This window comes from Rhipicephalus sanguineus, chromosome 7 (genome assembly GCF_013339695.2).
Source record: "Rhipicephalus sanguineus isolate Rsan-2018 chromosome 7, BIME_Rsan_1.4, whole genome shotgun sequence".
Classification (NCBI taxonomy): Eukaryota; Metazoa; Arthropoda; class Arachnida; order Ixodida; family Ixodidae; genus Rhipicephalus; species Rhipicephalus sanguineus.
In genome coordinates, this window is record NC_051182.1 from 116,380,800 (window position 1) to 116,393,362 (window position 12,563).

The window sequence follows — 12,563 nt, forward strand, 5'->3', positions numbered from 1 at the left end:
AGACGGACGCTGTGGCAGACGCTTTGAATATGATGTCTGAGTTTGTTGTTTCTAACAAAGCTCAATATTACTGCAGTTTAACGCGCGTGTCTATCATGATGTTTGCACGTCACTTTAAGAAAAGGTGCCGTCCGCGTCAACGGCTTCGACCGAATCAGGCGCCCACCTGGACGTAGGGTGTCAACACCCTGCTCCCGGGGGAGGCGGCACTGAGTTCTAGACGCCCTCATTCAGAGCGATATGACACGCCATCTCGTGGCGTCGTATGAAACGCAAGGTTGGCGGCGTTTTCAAAGGTATGTAAGGAGAGTGTCTGCTTCGCCGTCGAGTCACCGACGATGATTGGGCAAGGGAAGCCAAACGCATGCGCTACGCCTCGCCGCTGGAACGCCTCCCCGGTTCTACCTCGAGATTCCGGCGGGAGTTTATCGAGAACCCCTTCGGCGCCGCGTGAACAGTTCTGTCGGACGCGCTCGAAAGCAACCCTGAACTTTCACTCCATGTCTTTTTAATTTCAAAATGCAGAAAAAGATAATCCTATTAGAATTCCAAAAAGTACACATCCAACAGCTTCACTGATCTTCCCTCCTCAGAGACAGTTGGAAGGGTTGTGAGGGAGAAATAGATGAAAAGGATGAGGCAGGGAGTTAAACCTGGTGCGAGGAAGGGCTCTAAATTTTCTTTTACTCAGGGAAGCTATTATGTAGACTTCCAGAATAGTCTTCGGTGTGACGAGGGCCAGTGTGCAATGGCGTGAGAGAGGTGAAATCAGGCGTAAAAAAGCCATAATCGAAGCTGGATAGCTTTATTTCAAACACGATTATTCGTGATTGTAAAATAAGAGTTACCTTGTGCATATGATTTTGAATAGATTACAATATCGTTACGCTTTTTTAAGCGTAATTAATCCGTAGTTTTTTCACCCCAAATCGGGTTTTACTTGCTCTACCATTCAGGCCATATGTAGTTGTATTCCTCTGGTGTGCAGGTGTCGGCCCAATGCAATTAAGTCCCTGTCCAGTGTTTTCGATGGTGGCTACTTTGCGCCAAATTGGCTACTTTACTACCCCGTCTGGCGATGAAAATTTTAGGTTGGCTCCTTGGCTACTTTCTGGCTACTTTGAACTTCTATTTTGGCGCATTTACTAGCCAATTTCTAAAAATTAATTGCAGATGTAATAGAAAGCAAGCATAAAGACGACCCATTGATTCCAAGCTTTGGTGTCGTCTTGGCTCATGCGCGCACGCGCGTCCCTCAGGCAAGTGGGTTGGCGCGCGTACGAGATCCCTACGCGCGGCACGGCTGAAAAAACGGAGTGAGGAGGTCGCGCGCATGTAGGCAACCCGCGCGTGGCTAGCACGCTCACGCTGCTACACACTCGCGACACTGCTAAAGACACTCACTACTAGAGTCACTGTATATGCTACCTTTAGGTAGCAGAGTAGCGCATAGGTCCGGCTAGCAACCACAGCTATGCGGTGAAGTCGCACTTCGTTTTTGCAGGCGACATGCCTACTGTGTCGCCGATTAACCTGTCTGGCGTGTCGAAGACCAGCGATAAACATTGGCTGTCGATGGTTAGTGTTAATTGAGTTCGCTGCAGCGGCGGCGTCGAGAAATAAAAAAATTGGCCCAAGCGGCAGCTTCTCCGCAATGCACGGTTGCTAGCGGCGTTGGAAGACAGATGCGCAACTCTGCTACCTAAAGGTAGCATATACAGTAACTCTACTCACTACTGACGCTGCGCGCCGTCTGATGAACACAACGCGCATCTAACGTACTTTCCCCGTCGCGCGCCCGAAGTCATGCGCTAAGGCGTAGCCATGTGGGCAGTGTAGCGCGGCGCATCGCTAGGACACTAGAAGCACGATACCGGCGCGAAAACACTTGTGTAGCTAGCAGAGCTTCTGTTTTGCACTTCCAGCGTGCGGAGACCACCATCTGTCATGGGAAAACACGCAAACGCGAAGGGCACGTTCCGAGAAGAATGGCGAAAGGACAAGAAACTGAGCGGTAAGCTAAATGAAAACTATACTTCAGGCCTTTATTTTTGCGTCGCGCCTCATAGGTATTTTTTATTATCACGTGTTACAGGCTGGGCTTCGTCTTATGACAATGGAACGGCCGTCCACTGCAAATACTGCATTTGCAACATTCGACCCCACTACAGTGATCTGCTCAAGCACGCCGAAACCAAGAAACATCGCGAGTCCGCAGTAATCCCAAGTACGCAAAGAGAATTGCCGCAGCTTCTAGCCTCTTCTGGTAAAGCAAACTATGAAAAGGCTCGTCGACAGTTAAGGATTGCCTTGTACATTGCCGTGCACACGTCTATAAATGCTGTAGATGAGCTTGGCGAGATTCTCCATTCCGAATTCAAGGATTTCGAACTGCACAGAGCGAAGTGCACTGCTATAATTACAAACGTCCTTTTCCCATATTTCACGGAAAGCATGGGCAAACAACTGAAAGGCTCCAGCTATTCCCTCATGGTAGATGAATCAACTGATATATCCACGACAAAGCAACTGTGCATTGAGGTGCGATTTCTGAATTCAGCAGAAAACAAGATTGCAACCACGCTGCTTGATCTCGTAGAGCTGTCTGACGGAACGGCGCAAACACTTCACGACACCGTAATGAAGACTTTGGACAAGCACGGCCTGCCAGTCAAGAACTGTCTCGGACTCTGTACCGATGGTGCAAATTCCATGAGTGGCAACCACAATTCCCTCTTCAGTCGTCTTCGTGAGGACAACAAGGAATTGGTCTTGGTAAAATGCGCTTGCCACAGCCTGGACCTTGTGGCGTCCAAATTGATGCAAGCGATTCCTTCTGCTGTCGAGCACTTGGTGAGAGAAACGTACAGCTTCTTTGCGCACAGCAGCTGCCGGCAAGGTGCTTATAAGAGACTTTATGCCAGTCTGTCAGTGGACGATGAAAGTGCAGAGCCGCTGCCAAAACTTTTATCTCTTTCGCAGACAAGATGGCTTGCTATTGCTGACTGTATCGAAAAAATTTTGGGGCAGTATCAGGTACTCAAACAGTTTTTCGAAAAAGTAGAAGAGCGTAGCTACAACGTGCGCATTTTGCGAGAGATGCATGGGGACAGAAGGAATCATGCTTACCTTGTGTTTCTTGCCCCAGCCCTACATAGCGTGAGACGGGTGAACAAAATGTTCCAGACAAACGCAGCCGACCCATTGGTTGTCTTTCAAGAGCTTGAAAACTTGTATTTGGAAGTTCTGCGACGAATGTTGCACCCATCAGTTTTGAGGCACAACTCAACAGCGAGCCTGCTATCGCTAAACCTGGTGAAGATAAAGTCTATATTCCTGCAACCAGAGGTAGCGGACTTAGGTGACGTCTTCAGAGAATAGCTTTCACTAGTCCCTGTAGAATACCAAGGGGTCGTGAGAGAGCGCTGCTTCCAGTTCTTGCGGCAAATAGCGATACAACTCCAGCAGCGGCTTCCAAATGCTTCCTCTGCACTACGGAGGCTGCATGCCGTCAATCCGCATGACATAGACAGCACGAAGAGCCGTGAAAACATACTGAAGCTGCCGCCGCATTTTTTCGGATGTTCCTCGATCTAGCTGGAGTCAGAAATACGGCAGCTTCAGAAAATTTGCGGTGCACTTGATCACACATCATCTTTGACATTTTGGCACGCAGCGGCATCTTACAAGGACACTTCTGGTGAATGCCCTTTTCCGCACTTGGCGCTGGGTGCACTGAAAATTTTGACACTTCCAGTTTCTAATGCCGATGCCGAGCGCGTATTCTCTTGTGTAAACGTGACCAAAACTGATATCCGCAACAAAATGAAGCTCATGGCGATTCTACGTATCAAGTTTGGTTTACGACTTCAAGGAAAAACTGCGTCAACGTTTGTCGTTCCTAATGAGTTGTGAGATAGAATGTGCCAAAATTACTCTGGAAAGAACTCGATCTAACCCAGATAAGCCACGTGCACGCGGACTAACCATTAAATAATTTAGTTATTTATTTATTTCCAATGTGCCTTGGCTTGAAGACGAAGCAGAAAGGAAGGAATTTTGTGCTCTTTACTGTTGTGCTGATTTCCAATATTATGTATTGTTTAATAATAAAAGAAACTCTATTCATAATATCACGTGTTCTATTTGGCTACAAATTTGGCGCTAAGATTATATGGCATGGCTACTTTTGGCTACTTTTAGCTTGGATTCTGGCTTCTTTTAAAACCTGCCCAACGGCAACCCTGTCCCTGTCCAATGACAAAATGCCAATGACTCTTGTAGTGTCCTCATCAGGGCGGTTGAATGCTCAAGCATAGTAGAGTACATCGTACTCTGAATCGTCAGCCATTTTAAATGTGGAGCATTTCTTAGTCGTACCTGCGGCGTCGGCGGCGCCGTCCACACCCCCACTGCGCATGCTCGGCTCGTCTCGTGCCGGCAGCAAGCCTCTCCTCTCCCTCCCTCGCATGCTCGGCTCGTCTCGTGCCGGCAGCAAGCCTCTCCTCTCCATTAGGGACATCTAAGCGCTCTTCCCTAGTACCATACTACTGCGAATCATCAAGCATTTTTCTGAACATCACACGACGCCTTTCTTGGCCTCCACCACCTACATTCTGTAAGGGGTATGTTGTAATACACAAATCTTGTAAGCCATCTCTGAATATAAAATGAGACGGTTTCGACCTTCGAAGACGTTAATATAAGCAAGAAGAGAACTGAACAAAGTAAGAGCGAAAAAGAGGTTTTTGAGTTCCGGTTTATTCTTCATGAGCAATTATTCGCTCTGCCGTTTTTACTTTTAGTTTCATAACTCCCTTGAAGTTCTCGATTCAGGCCTCCAAATTCACTTCAAGTTTCAATTTCCGGTAACTTGCAAATGAGACGTGGCAACATTAAAAAATGAAAGAAGTCTCCATTGTCTACGTTGAGTCTAAGTAAAATGACCGAGTTGTCTGAGTAATTTTCTTCCGACTCCTCCCTTTCCCCTCCATTCTTTTGAAGCCACAAACCTGACAAATACTGATATTGCTACGAGCGCCTATTTTTTTATTTTCATTGTGAACGAGCTCCAAGAACAAAATACTGCTTCTATCGCTCGGTGCAGAGCACGTCAGAATATATGGAAACATTCCCTGTTGCATTGGAACGTACTGAAAACAATGCACGCACGACTCGAACAGGTAAGTTTATTCTAAATGTAACGAGATCATCCGCAATGGAGCTGAGATGTCCGATCGCGTGTGTACAAAAGCCGACGTGTTCCACCGATGATACTATTTTCGGTGGCCACAGACTCTGCTCGCCGATGTCGTCGGGTTGTGAGTCCTACTCGCTTGTTACACTGAGTGTTACTTAATTTTCTGGGCGCAAGTTCACCCAATAAATAGTTCCGTCTTTAACCCTCTGACTGCCGCCTTCCTCACCTCACAACCACGTGACAATATATGCTTTTTGTCATCTGCTGTCATCTACGCGTTAATTTGTATATACGCAAAAAGTAAAGAAATAAAGAGGAAAATGAGAGAGGTAAGCCTTCAGGGACATCATTCATCTTGAGTTGTGTGATGAAACCCGTAAACTCTTTGCAACGTCACTCATTTCTTATTGCGTGATACAGGATAGAGAGATGACGCGCGCACCCGGAAATCTGAATCCCGGAAAGGGGCCACACGCAGAACAGGTTCTAAATTTGTGTGTCCCAATCTTCCGTTCAAAACCTTGATTTCTTTCGTTTTTTTCCAGTACATTAGAGTCTCAATTATCAGAATAACCGAAAGAGGCTGCTTTCTCGCGGCTCTCAAATACCTGTCCCTCCACATATTTGTTGAACAGGAGGAGGAGGAGGATGAGAAGAAAAACGCTGAGGTCATTATGCGTCACACCTTACGCACAAAAGATTTTTGTAACGAATATCTCCCGCATAGAGTGGGCTGTGTACACACTCTAATATAGCGGATGATGAGGTGCGATTTCGAACAATTATACTCTGCGTACGAAGCCAGACATAGTGGGCAATTTGTAGACAGTGTGAGCAATGTGTAGTGCGAAAACACGTATGATCTCGTTCGTCCTTCTGTATACGATGTGAGAAGGGATGAAACTGCCAGAATATATTCAGGAAGGAGAGCAATTGTACAAAATGGGCGCATGCAATGGATGTGTTATACGCGGTGTGCTAGCGAACGCTAGCCAGTTTTAAGCAAACTAACGTAATTTGCGTGATAGGAACGTCATTTCCGTGATGGAAATACTTTAGTTGATTCCCAGTGAACCATCACGTAAAAAGTTGTGAAAAACAGAATCGCAAGGCCACGCGAAATACGGCGCTTTGACCTATACAGCGTTCGGTCACATTTTTCCTTTTCTACCGGTAACTCAATACTTGCGTGCTGACGAATTCGATAGTTATAAAGAAAAAAAAAACCCAATATTAAAGAGAAAGCAACAGCTCTACTAGCTCGGACTCTCTGTACTTGGGTCAAGCGAATGTGCGTACAATATCCCCACCTAAGTTAGTGTTAGAGATCTCTCTTATGCTTAAGTTTAGCGATGTTCGCGCTCGCAACAAAATTAGAAGAATGCGCGCAATTGCTTGTTCTTGCGTTCTCACCGATGCACGTATACTTATGTGCATTTTCCCTCAGAGGTCAATTTTCTTTGCCTATTTTGCTAAGGCATTACTACTAGCGTTATGACTACTGGTCCTGCCATTTATAGGCTTTCTTTCCGTGCACAAATTGGTGCATATTTGTTCAACAGAAGGACGAAACCCAGATTTCCTGTGAATAACATACTTTCGTAGTCTAAACGTTAAAGATAAACAGTAGGGATTCCTTCACTTTACATATGAAAGTTCTGAGCACACGTCGACACTTGAGCCCTTCCTCTAGGAAACCTTGGCAGCAAGGCATTGGCAACAGTTGAGTTTTTCGGGCTGTCAACCCTTTTTTCTTCACGTAACGTGATGTGTGTTCATCAAAGAGAACTCCGTGTTGGACGTCAGCAATAACTGTGCATTATTAAATGGCTCGTTTTCAGTTTAAGCCAGCTCCTGCTTGTTGCTGGCGCTAAGCGTGCTTCACAAGCGCACCTTCTTTTAGAAGCGAGGGTTAAGGTACTTCACAATAATTGAATAGGTTTTGAAAAAAAAAAAAGACTTGTAGGACGCTTGATATTCACTTTCGAGAATAGTGTGTGATAGCGTAATCAGACCGTGTTCGTATCGCCTTCCCAACTGCTAGCCTAGCTTCGCTTCTCGGTGGAGACCTAACCCGTGCCGCAAGGAAAGCCGAAGTGCGAACGCCCTACGGGTGAATTATCAATGCATGCGGCGCGAAGAAACACGGCCGCACGGCCAAATAGAGGGGCGATGCCGTTTAAGAGTGCGGCCGTGGGGCCTTTGCACCATCTCGCGGGTGTTGTGTCAAGCCGCTCAAGAACCTCCGAGATATGCGTACCATCAACGCTAAATGGTGTATATAAATAGCTCGCCGTTAGTATGCTAGAGGATGTATGCCTGGTGGCCGAGCGGCTAAACGCATCGGAGGTTCGAATGCCAGTCCCAGTCTAACTGAAGATATTTTCATAATTTCTTTATTTCCATCTACCTCGAATTTTTGCTCACAGACCACGCTCATTTTTCGCTGGCAGCCAAAGATTCCGCCGACACCGACACCGGAGTTTCCGCGAAACGAGCTCTTTAACGCTATCGGGTTAAAACATGCGTTCTGGGAAACGACCGCGTCTCCTCAGTCCCATCTGCCCCTGAGAGGCGAAGTGCCAGTTTTCCCTTCCCTCTAGAAGTGAGTCACGAGCGCATGTGCGGGGGGCGTTGCTTCGCGGGAGTCATTCTCCCTGCGACTTTGCGATGTTCGCTGAGCGAACATCGCAACGGTGCGCCCAAGACGCCAAATGCTGGCGTCGAGACGACGGCGACCACGCTGCCGGTCGGTTCACCGGTGCCAACACGAGCTTGCGAGGAGAGACGCTTATCACGAGCCAGCTAGGTTGTATGTCAAAGACTCAGTGAGAACTTTGCCGAAATTTAGGGGGATACTGTAATGCCTTACGAAAGTGACGACACCTTCGCTGTCCGATGGGTTTCACGACGTGGAACTGACTGCATTTTTCCCCTTGTCTCATCGTTGTATGCCATTTGAAAATTAGTAGGTAGAAATAACCATTATAAAGAGGCTGATGTAGCCTTGCAAAGGCATGCCTGTATACACTACTTATAAGCGCCTAGTGTACCTGCGCTTGGAGAAACTTTTTGCATAGTTTGTTGTAAGTAGGTAGTGTGTCCTTTCGTTTTCTCTCTATTCCAACGAATTCTTTTGTTGCAAGGGCTATGACTACCTCCGTTATCATGAACGTTCAAAATATACTGGGGCAGCTTACTGCTGTCCCATGGTAGGGTAAACAAATCGATGTCTCGGTTGGTACCGGCAGAGATACCAGTGAATACGCAAAATATACGTATTCACGTTTTACTTCAGCTTTATGTTTACAGTGTTATGTATGTGCAATGCAATTAATTGTATTCGATACATACACATACAAATTTGTGTGTGTGTATATCTGTGAAACATCGATTTTACTAGTTGCCTCCTATTCATTTCATTTTACAGCGAAAGCTGTTATGAGATCATTTCACCGGCCGTTTTTGGCGCCGTAGTTGTCCGCCGCCGCCGCCGCCGCCGGTGTCCGTAACCAGTATCGCTCGAAATAAGAAAAAAAACGAAATAAGAAAAAAATTCCAGGATGGAACGAGGTTCGAACCTGGGCCCTCTGCGTGGGAGCCCAGTATTCAACCTCTGAGCAATGCCGGTGCTTGAAACTGCTTTGCAAAAAGGTCCTATACAGGCTTCATGTCGGGAAGGAACCACATTAGCATATGCAATATAGCGTGGTAGAAGAGTAAAATAAGCACCAAGCGTCGCACAACGCGAATTCTGTAACCAGGCGTCACACAATGCGAATTGCGCAACGAGTAGGTTGTTGAATGCTTCCAACCAAGGAGGTTTAAACCTCCTTGCTTCCAACCCATTACAGGGCTCTGCCATAATTCTTCGTCGTCATCAGGCACAGCATCAATAAAGTGCGCATGATGCCTTACATGCGTTTAGCAGGTACCGCGGCTCTCCGTAAAATGACGAAAAATGGCACAGTGCCTGCTGCCCTGCTTCTCAAAAATTACAATAATTTATAGCGTAGTGGGTTCCTCGCAAGTGCACTTGTATTGGTTGCCAAGGAAGCCCATAAGCGCATGATCCATTTCCTCGGGATCTCAGTAAAATTACAATGATTTAGAGCGTAGTGGGTTCCTCGCAAGTGCACTTGTATTGGTTGCCAAGGAAGCCCATAAGCGCATGATCCATTTCCTCTGGGTCTCAGTAAAATTACAATGATTTATAGCGTAGTGGGTTCCTCGCAAGTGCGCTTGTATTGATTGCCAAGGAAGCCCATAAGCGCATGATCCATTTCCTCGGGGTCTCAGTAAAATTACAATGATTTATAGCGTAGTGGGTTCCTCGCAAGTGCACTTGTATTGGTTGCCAAGGAAGCCCATAAGCGCATGATCCATTTCCTCGGGTTCTCAGTAAAGTTCTTCGCCTCCCTCCCCCCCCCCTCGTCTCTCTCCCACGTCAACGTATGTTATACAGCATGACGGGAGAGGGAAATAGCGACCGGGCGTCACCCAATGCAAATCACATAACTGGTGGCCCGTTTAAAGTTTCCAACCCATTACAAAGGGCTGAGCCATAATTCTTCATCGTCATCAGTCGTCGCGTCAACAAAGTGCACATAATACCTACAGACGTGTAGCTGGTGCCTCGCTTCTCCGCAGAATCACAAATAATGGCTTAGTAGGTGCTTCCCAACTTCACAAAAATTGTCATTTATGGCGTAGTGGGTACCTTTCAAGTGTACTTGTATTGTAGCCCCAAGAGAGCTTAGAACGGGCTCTAGAAACGCCGCTCTTCCAGCTTTCGCTGTGACTGTGCTGCGGTTTCAGCGCAGGCCTGGCGTTTTTTTTTATTCATGTCGAAGTAACTGAAGTTCTTTTTTTCGTTCTCGTAAACGTATGTCTAGCAAGCAGATGGTATGTTGAATTGTGATTGATAGTAACCGTCTGTGATATAACACATTTTTCTAAACTCGATAGATGACAATTTTATTCCGACCACTCAAGCATCTCATTAACGACACGTCATGTTCGGCATGGTCACATTTTAGACGCAAAGCTAACGCCATCATCGCTGCTCCCTATGCACTAGAAAAGCACTATCAACTAACTCTTCGCGCAGAGCAACTACGCAGTTAAAAAATGGACGCCTTGTGGTCACAACGCCGCAGTCAATAATTCGCCTAGTGGTGTTGCTGCAATGTGTGGCTGAGGCTATTGGTTCATCTCTCATCTGTCTATCAATATGACAAGACACATGCGAGATGAAGAAATTTTTATCGCTAAACAGTAGTAAAAAATAAAATATAAAACGTCAAATATAAAGCCTATAATATAAAACATGGCGAATTCTTGCTATTGGAACAATATTCACTGTAAGGAAATGTAGCGCTTGTCGACGCTGCTATCGGTGAAGTCCGGGATGAATAATTGCGTCGTCTATTGCTACTTATTCTTGCTTATGCAAATGCGCGGCTTCGTACGAGATAGAACGTTTCGAATATTGTTCTAAGAAACGCAAGGCCCCAAAGCAATATTATCCACGTGGCATAATGTTTGCACAAAACGAAAATAAAGGTTAACTTCCATGAACCCGCCATGGGACGCATAAGCTCGTTTGTAAGGAAAGAAGGCCCCCTTCTGACAGCTCAGGTCCGCTCATACCTTTCAGAAGTAAGGTGTGTGCAAGATGAATGACCCGGCTGTTTCTAAATGAGGTAACCATTACGCTTCCTGTGTTTGCCCAACGACTTGGTCAGAGTTTTTGTTTTGTGCTCTTGTCGCAGCCATTGTGAACCTGTTCTTAATTAGAACGGGAGACGTTGAAAAAAGAGACGGTTACCAAACAAAACGAAATCTAAAAGGTTACATGTGAGGAGAGAAAGAAAGAACTAGTTGGGGAAGGTAGAAAGGCCAACTATGCGAGCAGCCCGTTTCCAAAAAACAATAATCAATAAAACACTGTGGAGGCGGCTCTAATCCTCGACTTAGGCGTCTGGTATTGACACTCGCACATCGGCGTGCATGGGCCCTGGCTTATGCCCTGAGTTAACCTTTTGTTTGGCCGCACTGCCGAAGCAGATCGCGGAGGTCACGTAGTAAGGAGCGCGTGGTTGACATCCCATCCGCCAGGTGACGCAACGATCCAAGCTAGTCGGTGGAAAACAGTCTGCTCTTTCAATGAACTCATTCAATTAATTTTCATTGTTATGCTGACAATTACGTGACCCCTTAGATAATCTTATACTCAGCTCTCACGAGTGTACACTATAACTCATTATAACATTATAACTGACGTTGATCAGAACCGCCAATTTCGCTCTAGTCTTATTGTTTAGAAGACTTTTTCTGAGTATTCGGAAAGCCAGAAGTAGTGGCTCGGCCTGTAGTGCATGGAAGAAAAACAACAGCATCACGTGGTGCTCTGGTCACTAATAAATGCCACGAAACACTGTAATCAGTCACCTGAACCCAACACTATGAAGAAAGAGAAAGATTGAATCATAGAAAGGTAATTAAGTTTATTACTTTTCATACCCGAGAGAGATTGCCTCTACACATCAAGGTCACATACGCTCGCGTCGCCTACATTCACATTTTCTTTCATCGTGTTCGTGGAAGCAATTCCAGCCAGAAACAGGGACACACGCATCACGAAGGTCAGGTTTAGTCGGGAGACCAGATAAAAAAAAAAAGGTTAGCTACGCTGTAAGTATGATAGCTACAACATTTCGGTAACAACGTTGATACGTGTACGAAAGTGAGCAAGCGTAAGAAAATGGGGTATTCTCTAGCGAACCTTAAAGGAGTATTGGATTTCGTAGTACCGGTGACACAAGAATATTTGATAGGAGGCCTAGGATAGAGGAGAATGACCGCCCTCCAAAATTCCTTATGAAACGTAGAATACGCCGGTGAGATGAACGCCAAACAAAAAGACCAACATTTAGACTCTCGCTGTTTTGACACTGAGTAAAATGTTACGCTTCTGCAATTAGTAGGAGGAAATGTCACTTCCTGCAGCACTTTTTTAGACCATAGACCACTCTGTTGTGATGGGAACATTTCGAACAATAGGTAGTAGACTAAGTACTTTGTTACTCAGCACGCAGTGTCCCGTAGGTAATCTCTCGAGGACGCGGATTCTATTTACAGCCACGGCCACCGCATTTCGATGAGGAACAAATGCAAAGACCACCATTGTTCCTAGATTTGTTGCACGTTAGAGATCTCCAGGTGGTCATAATTAAAACGGAGTCCTCAACCATGGCGTGCCTCATAATCATATCCTGGTTATGGGACGTACAACCTTACCAATTATTCTTAGAAATATTTTGTTTTCATTGATTGTCGCTAGGAACTTGAGTGTCAGTCT

At 46.0% G+C, this 12,563-nt stretch overlaps 1 protein-coding gene across 1 annotated transcript; it reads left to right on the forward strand.

Annotated features, from left to right (window-relative positions):
* The first annotated feature begins 2,454 nt into the window (after positions 1-2,454).
* Positions 2,455-3,381, forward strand: LOC119398959 (zinc finger MYM-type protein 6-like). Its single transcript, XM_037665776.1, has 2 exons — positions 2,455-2,853; positions 3,187-3,381. Exons 1-2 carry the CDS (start codon positions 2,455-2,457, stop codon positions 3,379-3,381), a joined length of 594 nt encoding a protein of 197 aa, XP_037521704.1.
* Positions 3,382-12,563: the final 9,182 nt, after the last annotated feature.